General features: G+C 40.1%; 2 protein-coding genes across 2 annotated transcripts in view; both read right to left on the bottom strand.

Annotated features, from left to right (window-relative positions):
- Positions 1-997, bottom strand: part of LOC112103837 (gamma-taxilin) — a 43,903-nt gene extending 42,906 nt beyond the window's left edge. Inside the window, exon 1 of the mRNA XM_024195801.3 lies at positions 824-997. Within this exon, the coding sequence (XP_024051569.1) occupies positions 824-955 (132 nt within the window). The 5' untranslated portion in view covers positions 956-997. The remainder of the gene's footprint in view (positions 1-823) is intronic.
- A 13,722-nt stretch (positions 998-14,719) lies between these two features.
- The window catches only part of LOC112103826 (synapse-associated protein 1), a 28,596-nt gene continuing 23,948 nt past the window's right edge, over positions 14,720-19,367 (bottom strand). Inside the window, exons 7-9 of the mRNA XM_024195778.3 lie at positions 19,117-19,175; positions 18,014-18,161; positions 14,720-16,252 (exon numbers count right to left, since the gene is read on the bottom strand). Of these exons, the coding sequence (XP_024051546.1) occupies positions 16,125-16,252; positions 18,014-18,161; positions 19,117-19,175 (335 nt within the window). The 3' untranslated portion in view covers positions 14,720-16,124. The remainder of the gene's footprint in view (positions 16,253-18,013; positions 18,162-19,116; positions 19,176-19,367) is intronic.

Below are 19,367 nucleotides of genomic sequence, written 5' to 3'. Positions count from 1 at the left end.
GCAGGGTGAGGAGCATTCTATACTGGATCAATTCTACTACTATATTGAGAAACAATTAAAACAAATGGTACAAACATGAGAAATGGGCAAAGACCATCCTACCCTGTAACAAGTATTCTACAACTACAATACAGATACAGCCCCCACCCCTTGCTGAAACGACCACGTGACCCATTAGATGACAATACTGGCTCCTATTAAAGCCTGCCCAGTTATTCCCCAGGCCAGCGCCAGCGGGGGGCTGGGGTGACTCCTTCCCACAGGGATAAGTGCCACGAACTAATGGGGCCGCCACGCGGATGAGTGACCCGCCTGAGCCGACAGCCCCACGGGCTCTCTGGGGTGCCGGGCACGGAGCCGTACGAGCGGGACCCCAGCTGGGCAGGTGGCTCCGGAGGCCTGTATCGCGTGCGGAGCGCGCTCTGGGTCGTGCCGCAGACCCCCGGGAACCACTGCAGAGCCCGCCGCAGCCAACCCCCTCCCCCTGTCACACACGCAGCTCCCGCGCTCCATCCTTCCCACCCACCGTGGGAGCCGGGATCCCTGGAGGCTGTGCCCGGGAGGCTCTGGCCGGGGGCTGGCCACCGTCTCTTACACTTTGCTACGCCACCGGCCCCCCTCGGACCGGCCGGGCTCGAGCCATAGGCTGGGGGCAGTTGTCTCCCCCCTCGGGAGCGGAGCCCATCGCGAGGCTGGGCTGAGGCGCTGCCTCGCACGCCAGAGCCGCCCGCACCAGCCGCTTTCCGGACGCGCGGCGCCGCGTGGGGCGGTGGACGCGCTAGCTGGTGGGGAGAGCCCGACGGCGCGCGCGGCGGGCCGTTACCTCAGGGCTGCCCCGCGCTGCCACCGCCGCCTCCTCCCGCTGCCCCAGGCTATGGCGCCGGCTCCGTCCGGACCCTACAGTGCTGTTGCTACTGCCTCCTCCGCGCGCTGCTTCGGCTCCGCGCGTCGCCATGATGTGACGGCAGCATCCAAACAAGCAGCCTGCCGTCGCCGTCCGAACCAGAGACACCGGAAGCGCTTGTGCCGGCCCAGCCCGCAGCCAATCACCGCGCAGCTCTCCCAGCCACGTGATATACACTCATTTCCACCAGGGACCTGGGCGGCTGGGGACCCTCGGCGCGGCTCCCGCCAGCCCAGAGATGGGGACTGCCGTTCCCAGCATGCTGTGCGGATGACGCAGCTCACGGGTCCCATCAGGCTCCCTCACGTTGGACCACGCAGAAGCAGAGCATGCTGGGAACTGTCGTGCAATTACCCTCCCCCCAGCGCGGTGTAGTCTCCATGCGACTCTGGCGGGAGAACTTCCTGGTGCGCGAGATGCGGCCCCGCGCGGCGGGGTCCGCAGCGCTATGGCAACGCCGCGACGAAGGGGTGGGAGAGCGGCGGGCGCTCAGGCGGAGGCTCCGTGGGGCTCTGTGCCGTGATACCGGCCCGCGAACCCGCAGCGCTTGAGGTGACTGCGCAGGGGACGCTATGGAACCTTATAGGCACAGGTCGGCCGGGGAGGGGGAATCTTTGCCCAACAGCGTGTGAGGGCTTCCCCAGGCGGCGCCCAAGGCCAGAGAAGCGGCTGCGCCCAGGGTACGTGGCCGCCTGGCCGAGCAGCAGTAACACTACTTTTCTTGGTGCGCACTGAGTGCTAGACAGGGAGGAGAAGCTGCAGGTGCCCCGACGGGCGGAGTGGCAAAACTTTAATTAAAACTACAATGCAGAGATTTAGGCCAGTGGTGAATGATGCGGGTATAGCTGTAGTGCCATAATCCAGCCTATAGCCACAGCTGACCGCAACAGAAGCAGGTTTGTCGGTAGAGGACCACCATTGGTATACCCCGCATCGCATGATGGTGCCTAGATTAACAGAAGCATATGTGAACCGCTACAACTTTGACTCTGGCCTTAGCTACACTTGCAGTTGTACAGCGCTGTGAGTTAAACCTGACTTCGTGCAGCTGAGGAAGGAAAGCGCTGCAGTCCGTCCACACTGACAGCTGCCCAGCACACTGTCGTGGCCACATTTGCGGCAATTGCAGCGCTATTGGGAGCGGTGCATTATGGGCAGCTATCCCACAGAGCACCTTTTCCCATTCTGGCGCCCGTGGGTTGTGGGAAGGGGGCGTGGGTGCGGGGGATTCTGGGTCCTATCCCAATGCCCTGTGATGCATCACTTTGCATCCCAGAAATCCCTTTGTTTCCGTCCACCTTTGGCGCCATCTTTCAACGGTTTCTGTGCAGCGCGATCTGTCTGTGGGAAATGGAGTCCGAACTGCTGAGGCGTATGCTGACGACTCTCGCCAGCACGTCATGTTTGGCTGTCGAACTATTCCTTAAGATCCAAAGTGAGGGTGAGGAGTTCGACGATGCTATCGAGCCGTGTAACGCGTACGACACGAAATTGCTTGTGGCATTCACGGACATGCTCAGCACCGTGGAACGCTACTTTTGGGCTCAGGAAACAAGCACCGAGTGGTGGGATCACATAGTCATGGAAGTCTGGGATGACGAGCAGTGGCTGCAGAACTTTCGGATGAGAAAAGCCACTTTCATGGGACTGTGTGAGGAGCTCGCCCCCACCCTGCGGCGTCCACGCAGAGTTCTTCGTCTCCGACTCAAGGAATATTTTCAACGCACCACTGAACAGTGCACTGACCCACAGGAACCCTCCTACCAACACTACAAGAAGAACTACTCTGCGTGGACTCCTCCTGATGGTCGAAATGACAGACTGGACCTCTACATAGAGTGCTTCCGCAGACATGCACAGGCTGAAATTGTGGACAAACAACATCACTTGTCCCATAACCTCAGCCGTACAGAACGCAATGCCATCCATAGTCTCAGAAACAACTCTGACATTATCATCAAAGGGGCTGACAAAGGAGGTGCTGTAGTCATAATGAACAGGTCGGATTATGAACAAGAGGCTGCCAGGCAACTCTCCAAGACCACATTCTACAGGCCACTATCCTCTGATCCCACTGAGGAATAGCAAAAGAAACTACATCATCTGCTCAAGAAATTCCCAGCTACAGTACGGGAACAAATCTACATGGACACACCCCCAGAACCTCGACTAGGGGTATTCTATCTGCTACCCAAGATCCATAAACCTGGAAACCCTGGACGCCCCATCATCTCAGGCATTGGCACTCTTACAGCAGGATTATCTGGCTATTTGGACTCTCTCCTCAGATCCTACGCTACCAGCACTCCCAGCTATCTTTGAGACACCACCGACTTCCTGAGGAAACTACAATGCATTGGTGTTCTTCCTGAAAACACCATCCTGGCCACCATGGATGTAGAAGCACTTTACACCAATATTCCACATGAGGATGGACTACAAGCTGTCAGGAACAGTATCCCTGATGAGGCCACAGCAAGCCTGGTGGCTGAGCTTTGTGACTTTGTCCTCACCCACAACCACTTCAGATTTGGGGACAACTTATACCTTCAAGTCAGTGGCACTGCTATGGGTACCCGCATGGCCCCACAGTATGCCAACATTTTTATGGCTGACTTAGAACAACACTTCCTCAGCTCTCGTTCCCTAGTGCCCCTCCTCTACTTGCGCTACATTGATGACATCTTCATCATATGGACCCACGGAAAGGAGGCCCTTGAAGAATTCCACCTGGACTTCAACAGTTTCCACCCCACCATCAACCTCAGCCTGGACCAGTCCACACAAGAGATCCACTTCCTGGACACTACAGTGCAAATAAGTGATGGCCACATAAACACCACCCTATACCGGAAACCTACTGACCGCTATACGTACCTACATGCCTCCAGCTTCCATCCAAGACACATCACACAATCCATTGTCTACAGCCAAGCCCTAAGATACAACCGAATTTGCTCCAACCCCTCAGACAGAGACAAACACCTACAAGATCTTTATCAAGCATTCGTAAAACTACAATACTCACCTGGGGAAGTGAGGAAACAGATTGACAGAGCAAGACGGGTACCCAGAAATCACCTACTACAGAACAGGCCCAACAAGGACAATAACAGAACACCACTGGCCATCACATACAGCCCCCAGCTAAAACCTCTCCAGCGCATTATCCACGATCTACAAGCTATCCTGGAAAATGATCCCTCACTCTCTCAGACCTTGGGAGACAGGCCAGTCCTCGCTTACAGACAACCCCCCAACCTGAAGCAAATACTCACCAGCAACTACACACCACACCACAGAAACACCAACCCAGGAACCAATCCCTGTAGCAAACCTCGTTGCCTACTCTGTCCCCATATCTACTCTGGCGACACCATCAGAGGACCCAACCACATCAGCCACACCATCAAGGGCTCATTCACCTGCACATCCACTAATGTTATATATGCCATCATGTGCCAGCAATGCCCCTCTGCCATGTACATTGGCCAAACCGGACAGTCCCTCCACAAAAGAATAAATGGACACAAATCAGACATCAGGAATGGTAACATACATAAGCCAGTAAGTGAACACTTCAATCTCCCTGGTCATTCTATTACAGATTTAAAAGTCACTATCATTGAACAAAAAAACTTCAGAAACAGACTTCAAAGAGAAACAGCAGAACTAAAATTCATTTGCAAATTCAACACCATTAATCTGGGCTTGAATAGGGACTGGGAGTGGCTGGCTCATTACAGAAGCAGCTTTTCCTCTCCTGGAATTGACACCTCCTCATCTATTATTGGGAGTGGACTACATCCACCCTGATTGAATTGGTTCTGTCAACACTGGTTCTCCACTTGCGAAGTAACTCCCTGCTCTCCATGTGTCAGTATATAATGCCTGCATCTGTAACTTTCACTCAATGCATCCGAAGAAGTGAGGTTTTTACTCACGAAAGCTTATGCCCAAATAAATCTGTTAGTCTTTAAGGTGCCACCAGACTCCTTGTTGATAATGAGAACAGGTACCATCAATTTCCACAGTCATAGAATATCAGGGTTGGTAGGGACCTCAGGAGGTCATCTAGTCCAACCCCCAAGATGAATGGCAGAAGCCATTTGCTTAAAGAAAGTGGATGCTCCAGGTGAGGCTTGAACTCACAACCTCAGCATGACTCCATGCAGCACTCTTCTATAAGTACTGTGTGCTAACCCATTGCACCATTGGATCCCGTAGGCCTCATGTGCAAAGGCCACCTACCTGCCATGCCACATTTCATAGTTCTCTGAAGTGTACAAATTTGAACTAGGATGAAAAAACTACCATAAATATTTCACTTGAAATATCTCCAGCAGGAAAAGCTATTCTTTTACCTCCCATTCCACTCTTTTTGTAAGCTATTTTCCTTTAAACATGAGCGTGCCTGCAAACAGCCTTATTGACAATAATGGAAACTGAAATGCCATTTATGTGAGTAGATCTGAGCACATGCAGTATAAATGCAAATTTGCATTTGCAAATTATACCTGAATGATAATGTGCAATCACAAACTTCCGGTAAGGTGGCCATTGGATGATGGGTTATGTAACAATAGACTAGGACTAGTCAATTTGGCACTAGACAAACCACCATTTCACTTAACTTGGGTCCAAAAGGGTTGTTGGGAAGGGAAGAATGATGTAAGAACTTTCAGTCGCTATCTATTCAATTCATATAACTGATTTAAAGGTGAAAGTCTCCATAACCTCTTATGCATTTCTTAAGTTTTGAGGCATGCCTTATTTATTTTTTCCAACCTACACCAGTTTCTCAGACACTTTTGCTTTCCACTGGTAAGAAGTGTCATTGAAAAAGAGAGAGTCTGTCACAGATTAACAGAAATGCTGAACTGTCCAAGTTAGTTAAAGCTTAATGATTTTCAAAGGTTACTGTTTCAGTGAAGAATAAAAAATGAACTAAATCTAAAACTAGATATTCTTGGCTGCAGCATTAGGTAGAGGTGTTCTCTGAAAACTTATCTCCCCCAGGAGTTGTGTAGCTCTCAGATCTAAGCCAAGTTCTGCAATGCAAAATTACAACAGGAATAGATAAAGATTGAATACTGGAGGAAATCAACAGGAGTCTTGCTTCAAAATAAAAGAATGTTCTCTCACGATGGTTTGTTTTAATAGCATCGTATAATGTGCACTTTCTCGTTCCTTGTGTGCATTTTAATTCTGCTAAAATGTCTAGTGTGAGGTTTTAATTAGTAGAAACAATAGCCAATTAAAAAGAAGTATTTAAAGCATGATTTCCTAATTCCATATTTAGGCACCTACATTAATGGTCTGATTTTCAAAGCACAGGATACCCATCAAATCCCATGGAAATCATTACTTGTTACAAGAAAAACAACCCTGCACATCTTCTAAGAGCCACAAAGCAGAGAGATTATTGGGGCTGGGATTCCTGCACAACTTGATGTAAATGGAGTTGCTTCAGTAAGTTTTCACACATCATTCAGAGTGCTATGGTTGTATTTAAAACAAGATATGAAAAAATTCAAGAAAACAACCATTTGAAAGCTAGATAATATTTCTTTTACATATAACCTAATTGCAAGGCAGTCTGGAAATACTTAGTTAAGGCTTAACACCAATCTTAGTTTTGTCCTTTTGTGATCACCATCTCTGACCTCACTTTTATCTAAAAGCCACAGACATCCTTCATTCCAAAGAAAATGATGTGTGACTCCTTCTCTAGCTGAAGATCAGACCCTCTATTGGCCACATGGCACAGCCAGAGATCATAACTTCTCATATGAGGGGGGAGGGATAGCTCAGTGGTTTGAGCATTGGCCTGCTAAACCCAGGGTTGTGAGTTCAATCCTTGAGGGGGCCATTTGGGGATCTGGGGCAAAATCAGTACTTGGTCCTGCTAGTGAAGGCAGGGGGCTGGACTCGATGACCTTTCAAGGTTCCTTCCAGTTCTAGGAGATGGGATATCTCTATTAATTATTATTATATTATATATTATCTTCCACATATTGACCACTCAAGTACATGCAAAGTAAATGCACATTGAAGGGAAAATTTATACTACTCAAGACACTTTACAGCGTTCTAAATTAACTATCCACTCAAGAAAGTGACCTGATGTCTTTGTGGACAGTTCAATGAACACATTGGGAAGCTGTAATCAGAAAAGCAAACAAGATGTTAGAATACATAAGGAATGGGATGGGATGCAGAACACACTATATGATTATCTAAAGCAATTGTATGGCCTCCCCCAGAGTACTGGCAGCAATATTGGTCATCCCATTTCAAAAAAGATATTGCAGAATTAGATGCAGTTTAGAGAAGGGTTATGCAAATGATTAGGGGCATGGGAAAACTCTCCTATGAAGAGTAGAAGACTGGGATCAGTTAGCTTAGAAACCCGATAAATTAGAGGGATATGATACAAGTGTATAAAATGATACAGAGAAGGCAGATTGGGAGCTTCTGGTTCCTTGTGTTTGATAAGAACAAGGGAGTATTCATTTAAATTAAAAGATGGTAAATACAAAACCAATAACAGGAAATTTTTTTTGCAAAATGCATAATTAAACTATGAAACTTGTCACAGGATGTTGCTGAGGTCACAAACAGGATTCAAAATGGGATTGAACATTTTTATGGACAAGAATATCCAGAGTGATAATATGTTAATGCTAACAAATTTTGGAAGAACTGTTAAACCTCATGCTTCAGGGTTTAAATCAATCTCTAACTATTAGTGATTAAGGAGACACCTAATCTGGGGAGCAGATTATCCCACATCTGCCTAATGTAAGATTTTTATTGTATCTTCTTCCAAAGAGCTGGCCACTGTTGGGGACAGGATGTTGGATTAGATGGACCAGGAATCTGATCCAGTTCCAATATTATTAAGGCTTTGCACTAGCGCTTCACCACACTATATAGCTGATAGCCAGCTCTCTCATATTCACTTTTCTAGTATTACTTAGACTCCATATTCCAGCAAGAGGCAAATCAGTTTTTTCCACATCCACTCCAAATGTATATATAACAGGGTCTTCTCCCCCACTCCTAATAATAAATAATGCTTAACATCTGCAACTATATTTGATGGACCTGAAAGTCTTGTTATACCTCATATAGGCTGGATGCCGGTTATGATTTTACAACAAAACTGCTGTTTGAAATTTAAATGGTAGGTGTGTCAGTTATGAATTGACATGTGGCCAGCATAAGAAAACTCATCAGATGCAAGTTTCCAAACATTTCCTACGGGTAAGAAGATAAAGAAGTGTGGGTGGATAAGAATCAGTTCAGGTGAGGACAATCATTTGCATTAAAAGAAAGGAAAATCTCAGGTTTGTCTAACGGATGGAATGTTAAATAAATTAGGCTCAGTTGCTCTTTTCAGGGAGCAAATAAAAATCAAGATAGGAAACTTATCTAGCTGTAAAAACTGAGTTTTGGAGTAAGAGAACCCTGATTTAAGAGTTCAGCTGGGGACAATGTATGACTACTGAGGTTTGGTTTGGGACATGCATCCACACGCTCACACAAGGTTGATTCTTAAAGTAACTTATTTTAAGCTTACGTCAAGATATTTCCTCTAATTTTGTATATAACCCATTGATTAAATTGTATCTTTTTTTCTGCTTCCCCCTACTTTGTGAGGAATACTTTATCTAAAACAGAAATAAGATACTATTGAGGGGAAAGAGTTAAACATGGCCCCTCAAAAAAAGTGCAAAGACTCATTGGGGAGATACTCCATGATCCCGTAAAACCCCAGATTAGTAAATGTGAATGTTTAAAATAAGTTATTTTTGTGCCAGATAAAACAAGTTGTTTTTCCCTCTACTGAAAGATCTACCAAATTGCATCATGCAGCCAGCTGTTCAGATAGTGATCATCACAACAAGGAAGACATTCTTTCACATGGCTTTCTCCCATCTCTAAAGGCAACATAGAGTGGACAGAGTTAATGGTGTAACCATAATTATTTGCAAACTAGTTGCAGGAAGCCTGATTTTTCAGTGTTTGTTTTAAATCTTAATTAAATTTCCTCAATTCCACGGTTTATCTTTCGTGCTCATTTTCTGTTAAAATTAATATATTTATTTACAGCCTGTACTTTAATTGTTTGGAAGTTTAGTTTGTATCAGTGCTGATTAATGCATGTACAGAAAGCAGCTCACCCGTTTCTAATTTTCCTCTGCCTACCTCAGTGTTGTCACAATCTCTTCAATAACTTCATGAGATGAAGCAGGGGATTATTTTTTCAAAAGAGTTTCTACACACAGTCTCTCTGAATTAAAAATGACAATAATATATTTAAAGAGGATATTTTTCTTAGTTGCTCCTCCATTTGCAACTGTGTTCAGTTAAAGCTAACAATGAGCACGTATGATGATTTCTGAATATATATGAAAAGCAAAGACCAATAAATCTTGGGCTACACTGCAAAGATTATAAGCAGTTACATAGCACTACGTTTTAATTTCCATTATTTTACAAAAATTGCATTAGTCTTGCCTTCTGTGTAGTTATTTTAAAGAAGTTAGTTACGTGTATCTCAATCTTCTAATAAAAGTCAAAGAAAATGTAGCAACAATTAGCTCATCATATGGTGATAGCCTTAATTCAAAATAGTTTTATACATTTTTACCAATTAGTTTAAAAAATTTGAACTCATGTTTTATATCTTTAACAGAAAAGTCATTTGTGTTTAAAACTAAATGTTTCATGACCAAAATATCACCCACTACTGGGTAATCATTATTACTGTTCACTTACTGGGAGTACAGCTATTGTACCACAGTTATTGGCTGGCCACTCCCTATGCTATATATTGTAAATATCAGTTCAGATAGTATACCCATCATTGATGTTCCTGTTAAAGTTAAAACCAGGTCCAATTTTTGAAGCTCTTACACCTTATCAGAGTGTTGTCCCAGGTTGTACATATAAAATATAGTGCAGTACACTTTACATCTATATGAATTAATGCTCAATGGAATTAGTAATTTTTGAAGTTTAATATCCCAAGCCTCAGTCCTGCAAAGGGTTGCATGGAGGTAGACTCTTGAGCCAACACAGTACTCCACTGAAGTCAGTGAAGGTCTGCATGGGTGGAGGTGTCTACTTATATACATTTGTTTAAAAAAATCAGAGCCTTAGTGCTTTTCCTCCTACCAAACGTAACCAGCTAGATATACTATACACTAGCGACTTGGCACTTTGATCCTTTTAAATGAAAGGTGTTGGAGGTTCCATAAAAATATAGAGGAGAATCCAAAACAACTTTTGCGTCAGTCTTCCAGGTTAAAATCAACTAAGCAGATTTTACAATATTACCAGATTTTTTTTTTTTTGCCGGTGGGCAGAGACCTTGTATATCAGATTTCAGTCAGATAAAGATCTTTTTGTTAGTTTATGTACTCCAAGAAAATATGTTTTTTTAATTATAAAAACAACTTGTAGTACTTTATAGTGAGAAGCAATAACTTTGCATGAGAGTTGGGCACGCAACTGGCATTTGAGCCCTTGGAAATCTCTCCCACTGTTATAATCACATAGGAACAACTGAATAGTGGAAGTATGCGGGTGCATTTTAGATGGTAAGAGTATTCATATGTAAGCATATTTCTAAACAAATAGAATTTATATACATCAATACAAATATTAAGCTTTGATAAATTCACAAAAGTAATTAATTCAGATTTAAAGTTTCCTTTTTGTCCTTTAATTCATCCCAGCATACAAAAGGCCTTTAAAGAATATCTTACATGCTACATTGCCTGTAATGTATCAGTAAAATAGAGGAGGAGCATGAATTATGGATTAAGTGAACCTTAAAGGTGAACCTGTATTAAAATTGAAGTGGTGCAAAAGGGAGAAAAATTGTGAGAGAAACAGTGCCTATGGAAATACAGACCTTATCTAAATGTTAATTATTTTTATTTCTTAAAGGTATCACCTCAGTAGGTTTTAAAGTAACTTCTCTACTGAGTGAAAAATCCAGAAGGGATAAGCTGTTTGATTTATGTCCCAGTTGCTAAATATAAACATTACTGTAAATTGTCTTGTTTGTCAAAAGAATGACAATGCTGGTTCTGCTCATTTTTAATGTTGCTGATGAATGAATGTTGAGTGGCTGGTTGTTGCTAGGATCTTTTCAATGTTATTTTTATAAGGTTTTTGGTTTGAACTTCCCAAAAATTGGTAACTATGTCATGACGATCATTTCACCCAGACAAAGCTATGTCAAGATTCCTCAAAAGTGGACTTACATTCTGCATTTTTGGAGGGTAACAAGATTATAGTCCTCTGTGGTATGCAAACACCAGATATTTTAAAATTTCTGGCTCAAGTGGGACCTTTCTGAATTGACACTAGTGAATGATGACTTAATTTAAACCTGATTGGACCAAGCTGCATGGTTCCAAAACAAGCCTTACACCTGATTTGTCTGAAGGTCTTGGGGAGGGAGGCGCTGCAAGGTGGAGTGAGCAAAGCTTGCAAACCATAATAATTCAAGAGTAAGGCCTGAGAAGCTTTGCTTTTCTTGTCAACAAACTACCCGAGGGAAGACTAATATTCCAGTGTCCTTAAGACTGATCACCTCGGGAAAAGGAAGTCACAACATCAACAACTAGGGCATTCCACCCTTTGACCAGTCTCTCCCTGCACCTGAAGGAGGCCCACTAGCAAGAACTACTATGCCAGTGGAACAACACTGTCTGGCTCTTTGCAGTTCCAGCTCCTGCTCTACAAGAGCCCAGAACCCTATGAGTGCTAAAGAGCATGCAAACCTCCTGTTATCTTAAGCATCGTTTCCCCCTTTTTTTTATTTTTGTCCTTTCTTCTCATTAGTCAAGAGACACGCCTGCCCTTTTCTTCTGTAATTTTAGGGTGTGAAAGCATAGTGTATATTAAAACCTGTAGTGTCTACACAGGGAAAGGGCTAGAAAGTAAGTTCCCCTGATGTCAACAGCCCTAAACATAGTCTCTTAAGTATACTCATTAACGTGTACCATAAGTATTTAAAAGCCCTAAGGAACTTTAAGTTGTCAGCTGTAAACTGATAAACAAAAGATGTAGAACTGCTGCTTATCAGGGTGTTCTTTTAAAGCCCATTTTATAATATCTGTTGGAGGAAGGTGAGGAAAGGGTTAGCCACCACACAAGAACTGACTGAAATCTATGGAAGATTGGAAAGTGGCTCTGAGGTTGTGTTTCAGACTTTAAATAATAATTGTTTCCGTAGCAAAATCTTTAACCAGCTCCAAGTTATAGATTCAATTTGGGTAAAATTCTTTAAATTAGGGTTTATAAGTAAGGCATGGGTATTTTTGGCATGGGTATTTTTATTAAAAGTCACGGACAGGACGCAGGCAATGAACAATAAATCATGAATTTATTGAGAAGCCCGAGCCTTCCGCCGCCTGGGGCTGAAGATCAAGCTCCACTGCCACCCAGGGCTGAATTATTGGAATTTTCAAGAAGTCACAGAGGTCTTGTAAAATCACAGAATCCGTGACAGATTCATAGCTTATAAATAAGGCTATCTCCCGAGATCCCTTCTTAGAATGCATAAGGATAATTTGTTGTATTAATCTGATGATTTAATTTGAAGATTTAATTCCAATCCAGTACTGAGACTAATTTGTTGATTTATTGATCTGATAGATGTATTGCTTTCCTCTTAGTTTAGTTTAATATTAACAATACTTTGGCTTTGGTTGTATGCTTTCTTGATTTTGTTTAATAATTTTTAAAACAATATTTATAAAACTGATATTGAGGCATATTTTTTTCAATAAGCAACATAGATCCAGAACCTTTGAGGACCTAAAAGCCTGACCAGCTCCCCTGAATTAGCTGTTGGTTCTCTCACAGTCAACTTAATCCCATTTCTGACTGAATTTTTATTTATTTATTACTGTTATTAAACTGGGTGGTTATTTGTCTTTCCATCTCAGAGCAAAAATATTTCTCTATTTTTTTCCTGTTTACTTTGTGCATTTGACACCATTTTTTGCATAGTCAGCACTTTGTGTATTCACTATCTTCCTAGTAATCTTGCAGGCCCCAATCCCGCAAGGAGCAATCTACACAGGAAATGGGAGGCAGATAATTTTTTTTCCTATTAGCTGGTTGTTTCTGCTAACATAATCAGTATATAATTAATGCTGATATTGAAATTGTTTCTAGGTCTCAAGAATTAACATCTCATTGAGATGAATGGGCAGTTTACACCTCTGAGCTAATATTAGGACAAAAACACTATACCAATTTATGCTTTGCAAAAAAAACCACCTTGAAAATGTTTTTTTCACACAAGGGCTAGAAACACTTTAAAAATGAATGATTAGATTTTGGAACAGTTTTGCAGAGGAAGGAGTGGATTCCAGGATTTTGGAATATACTGGGCCCTGTTCATGTTACAGCCTGGTTAGTGAGTGCATTCAGTACATACTGTATTTCTGGGCTCAACTCAGTTTTCATGTTAGATTTGTAATTTACCCTTCAAGAAAAGTGTTTTCCTCTAGTGAGTTTGTTATGTTAATGTGGTTCTTTGTATTTAAAAGGTCACTATCTTCCTCATTTTTTGAAATAACTTTAATTTATGTTGTTAGTAATTTAGGCCCCAGACTGAAAACACTTATGGATGTGTATAACCTTACTGAAATCAGTCAGACTACTTACTCAGATGTAGAGCTGAGCAAATCATTAATATTTTGGTCATACTTCCAAAACTTTTTTTCATTTTTTTCCCGGCCAAAATGATTTGCTGAATTCAACCAAAATTCATGAATAGTTATTCACCTCTGAAAAATTTTTGCTGAAAAAATTTCATCCAGTTCAACTCACATACATGTATGAAGGAACATAGTCTTTAAAGTTTACATTTTGCAATCACATTTCTCCTTTTATGCAACTTTTTTGGTTGGAATCTATGAAAATGCAAGGTTTTTGATGGCATTTTAATTGTTGCATTCCCATTTATCAGCATGGTTTACCTATGTTTGTACCGCTCTGAAAGGCTATATGTGACAGTTTTTACCTTCTGAGATAAGAATATTAAATGTAATGAAATTATGTTAACTGTATTATATAAATATAAATAAAACATTCGAACTCTGACATAAGAATTAAAACAATTTTTAAAAAAGGTACTATTCATGTCCCATGAAATTTTGGCCATCTTCCATCCAAGTCCCTCTACTTCTCCTTCTAAGTCTAGTCTGCCACTTGCATTTTCTGATTTCCCTCAACTTGGATTTCATTCTGCATTTACTATTTACCATCTTGCAAACCCAAGTTCAGACCTACTGCTCCCCCTATCCGGATCACAAAAAGCTCCCCATTACTCATTCTGCAAATTTAGATTTCCAGTCAACTTACCTCCCATTAACAGAAATATCTTCGGGGGAGCTGTCGAGTGCTCCATATGAGTCAGATCTTCATAATGGCAGGACTGGAAAATATGGGTCATCAGGTCTCCTCTACGATCTGCAGGATCACCTGGAAAAGACAGTGCTAAGGAGATCCCATCAACCGAAAAATAACATCAGTCTGAGCCCAGCATTCTGATAGCAGCAGCGGAATCTTAACAGGATAAGCCCAGGCCAGGTCCCCATTACTAGTGGTAGGATATTCTACTCTCAGTCTTCAATGTGGGAAGGGCTCCATGAATCAAATCCCACAGCCTACTCGAGGAAACAGTTGCTATTATTCATGAGCATGCACATTTTGTAATGTATCTACATCCATGAAAAAAATAAACAAACTGCTAGGTTAAATAAGAGACCTCTGTATTATGATTTCATTAAAAGGACACTTAAAAATTTACAACTTAATGACAAAATGTAAGCTATCAGAAAATTTTGGAGTTACTCGTGGCATGAATGTTTAAGAAAAGGCAGCATAATACCCCAAAGACAAGACTTCTTGTACAACAGTTACTTTCAAAGTAGGCAACAAACTGAATATTATTTTCTTATTTATGTAAACAGGATACTGAGTTTAAGATAAAAACCATAATTGACACACAAGTGCCTAGCAATAGGAAAGAATCTGGAACCGCCGTTCTTAAAAAGAAACTACTTTCTTGCTGATTACATTTAATGATTAGAACCCCCTGAAAGAAAAGTACATTTTGGAAATCTGCAGAAGGTTGGAAGTATCCAACCATGATCAGTCATATTCCAATACTCACGCTAAAAAAAGTAAATTTTATAAATATCTACAGTATTTAATAAAGAAGTCCAAACCAAGACAATACTCGTCTACATATTTAAGTTCATCACTTAAAATAAAGAAAAAGTGAATAAGTACTGTACAAGTATTTAATTTGCTCTCATCCAGAAAACAGAATTAAGTTCTTCTCTTTTAAAGTGTTTGCAATTCTGTCAGTGACATGAAATTTAGTTATCCTTTGAAGACAAAAGACTATCAAACCCTTTCTGTCTGTTGGGAAAGGAGATACTGTAACACGATGGTTTAAAGAAACAACATGTTAGATCAAGGCAAGTAAGAGTTAACATTTAAATGGTTAAATAAGAAGATAGGTGACTTGTACCCCATCAGTATAAATCGGTGCTTCTTTTAGCGTCTGGATTAGTACATGTTTTTAAAAAACAAACTGGTATCAGGAAGTTATTCTCATAAGATTTCCTGTAAATTCTTTGGCGCCATATGCTCTTAGGAAGTAAAGTATAAAGGAAAGTGAATGGTTACAAGTAACTTAATAAATGGTACACAGATAAATATCATACAGAGATTAAAAAGCAAACATAGTGAAGTGCAGTACTTGCATGAATAAAGTTAGTCACAACATCCCATTTTTACCTCACCATAGAAGACTGTAGACTAAAACTTCAGATTTTCTTAGATTTACAAATATTCTAGTACATCCTAGTGGCACTTCTTGGCCCACTAAAGAAAAGTACAAACTAAACATATTAATATACCAGTAATTTCACATGACAATGTTATCACTTTTGATTATTACATATCACCTGCAATCATATTTTAAGAAGAGTGATCACGTTCATAAACTGTTCATACAAAGAACAGCAAGGCCGGCTGTATCCCTATATGGAATTTTAATGATTTTAAGTTCGTGTCTCTCTTGAAGATATTTTGGAAGCAAGTATGAAAGCAGATATTCATGTCAGTTTTCAGAAATTGTTTATGGGTTGCAGTGATTTCAGGAAAATGGTTAATTTTCTTCCTGCAGCATTTCCTCTATTTCTTTGTCCCAGTTATCATCACGTTTTTCTGATTCTGTCACCACTTCATACTCTTGAAGCTCTTGCTGTAATTCCTTCTCCCAATCAGCAGTCTCTTCTACAAGGAAGATAAATGATATATAATACCTAGTTTGGCAGTACAGAATGTTGTTCATGTATAACTAGATTAATTTTCATTGAGGCTACCTGTCTTGCATTCCAGAGTTCTGGAAGCTCATGAATTTCATCTTTGGAACAACTGTGGATGAAAAACTAATATACAGAGGGATACCCCAGAATATGTTATTATAAAGTATTGATGTAATAATGGACAAATATTTACTATATTTGATGTTTTCTCCACCTCAGTGTAACCCAAAATGTCTACCCGTAACTAAAGACAAACTGATTTTTCAAACTGTCTATAAATAGTGTAAATTCAATCAAGTCTTCCTCTCTGCTGTCAACCCCTCCCCACCTTTTCTTACAGAAAAAGAAAGAAAAAGAGCTATGCTATATGAAAAATGCAACACACCTTATAGTTAATGATTATCCATTATCAAATGTTACCAGCTTGTGGAATTCATTGGTTTCAAAGATCAAAATCCAATACTATGGGTAACTGAAGGAGGGATGGACAATTTTATTTCCATTAAGATATATAGCTAGGCAAGCTAATATAACAAGGGATAAAAATAATGAACTTTCATACTTCAGGGCAAAAGAGGAGTCAGAAGCCATTCCTGTGTTGCCACCCTTCCCTCAAATTGACAAGGTCAGTTATGAGAAGAAGCCTGGGGTAGAGGCTTGCATTTGAAGTATTAGGTATTGGCCAATGCTGGAGTCTGGATATCATAGGAGGTAATTCCATAGTCTCATCCAGTATTGTGAGTTAGCATTTCTACTAAATACACTATATATTGACAGCTTTATTAAAACCACTCAGCAAGAATTTCAATCAATTCAGGAAAATGCATATGAGTGTAATTTTAAGGTTAAACCTACAAACTATTAAATTTGGGGTTGCAACATCTTGCAAATAACTGATTTCAGACTAATATTCACAGCATCTGAACACTTGGACTACAATTCTACTCTAAAAAGTGATTATGTAAAAAATGGCAGATTACTTTATTGTGGTATATTCAACGTCACATCTACTAAGACTAAACTTATTTTTCTGCTTTTTACTTCTAACTCGACAGAGCCATGCTAAGACAACTGAATTCTTTTTCTTCTTGTTCATCATATTCAAAATTATTTAGTAACTTCTGATTAGTTAAATTTATGTAACTCCATTTAAGGCACCGGTATCACTGAAACCATAATCTGGATTGTAAAATCTTTACTATTGATGATGATGCACAATAAGGAAAATGCAGCTTGACTTTCAGATCCCACAGAGTTTTCAAGGATTGCAGTTACACAAAAAATCTTTTACTTACAATCAAGTATGTGAGCTGGGAATTAAGAAAAAATGAGAATCCCATCATTTTCAGTCATTTTATCATAGCAGAATTTCTTGTAAAGTTGTTCGTTTCTTCAGAACATTTTTGTTTTGTAACTAGTATTCCATGCAAGAGACTGCTTGAATGTCTTAATAGTGATTAGTCCTTTCTGCAGTGAGGCATTCCAGAAATAAATAGTCAAGCAAAACATGGGCTTTTCTACCATTTACTATGGTGCCATGATGATTTTTTGACTTGCCTGTCAAAAAGTTACTTGCTTAGTAAGAGTAGAATATTCCAAATCTAGCAAATCCTTACTGCCATCGTTTGAAATTCAGTAAACATCTACAGTTTTTTTTAAATTGCCTAGAATGAATGTAGTCAAATTTATAAAAAGCTATTTACTTTATTAGCTTTAATTTTTGTTTTACCTTCTACTATGGAGGTCTCCTTTTCCTTTTTGTCAAGCACCAATTGTTCCATTTCCTTCCTTAGGTCTTCCTGATTCAGGTTACATGCATCAAAAGCATCACTAACAAATTCTGATACACCTGGACTAGTGGAAATCTCTTCCTCGTCCTTGAATAAAATAAATTTTGATCATTCGAAGAGGAAAACACACTTGAAAATCATTACTCCATGTGAACTTCTCTTCTATAGCTTAATATAGTCAAATACAAATAAAAAAAAATCTATTTTGTCAATTACCATATCTTTCTGAACAGAAAAAAACCCGTTTGATATACATTTTGAAGAAGCGACTAATTTCCATGTTATATTTTTAAATTTTTCTAAGAATTGTAATTCAGTTTAGTAATCTCCAAAAACAGTGAAAAGATTAAAGTAATTTAGTAGTAATAAAAATGTTTATATTAATTGTGGAGGCAGTTAAAAAAATCAAAGACTGTCCATAAGAGGATGAGAGTTACAGTAGGATTGATCTCTGGAAACCTCTCCCCTGGGTTTTAGTTAACAGAATAGAATTCATTGGTCTCATTTCTCTAATGTTCTGTACTGAAATAAAGAAAAAGCTGTTGCTGGACTGCAGAATTAGATGTTAAACACTGAACTTTTTGGATATTTGTAAAGTAAGTTCTACAGTATTAAGATACATGACAATATTGGCAAAACCACCAATCTATATTTAAAATAAGTGTTACTAATGGTGTATTAAATGTTATTACTGCTTAGTAAATTTATGGCTCCAGCTCTGTCTGAAAGAATTCCCTGGCAACAATATTGCAATCCAAGATTAAGAATAATGTCTTTAGCTCTCCAAGTTATGACTTCTGCAGTGGCAAGCAAAATTGTTTTCAGTGTCATAATAAAATGGTGTCATAATGACAATGCCTATACTGTTAAGTCTTAGCATAAGTCTCCAGAAGTATCAATATTGTACAGATAAATATTTTATTCTGAAGCAAACCTGCTATCTCTAAATATAACAAAAAACCTCAAACTCAGTTTGTGTGATGATGCATTAAATGTAAATTTCATATACTGAACTTCAGATGTAGTATACAACCATTGTTACCTCTTGAGATTTTAGCTGAGATTTGATTGCAACAGGTGGTGTTTTGGGCCTTACTGTTTCTAGGAAGAGAAAAAAACGGAAATTTGATATATTTTATTATTCTTAAATATCCCCAGAACTAATTTAAACTATATAAGTATTAACTATGCAAGAAAATTTTCTATTTCAGGGGATACATTATATTTAAAGGTTACGTTCAGTTATGGGTGAAATATTTACAAAATAAGAATGAATTAACTAGAGAATGTTTT

This window comes from Terrapene carolina, unplaced genomic scaffold (genome assembly GCF_002925995.2).
Source record: "Terrapene carolina triunguis isolate 2854851 unplaced genomic scaffold, T_m_triunguis-2.0 Scaffold22, whole genome shotgun sequence".
Taxonomy (NCBI): domain Eukaryota; kingdom Metazoa; phylum Chordata; order Testudines; family Emydidae; genus Terrapene; species Terrapene triunguis.
The sequence above is the reverse complement of the archived record's forward strand: the minus strand, read 5'-3'. Positions and strand labels throughout refer to the sequence as shown.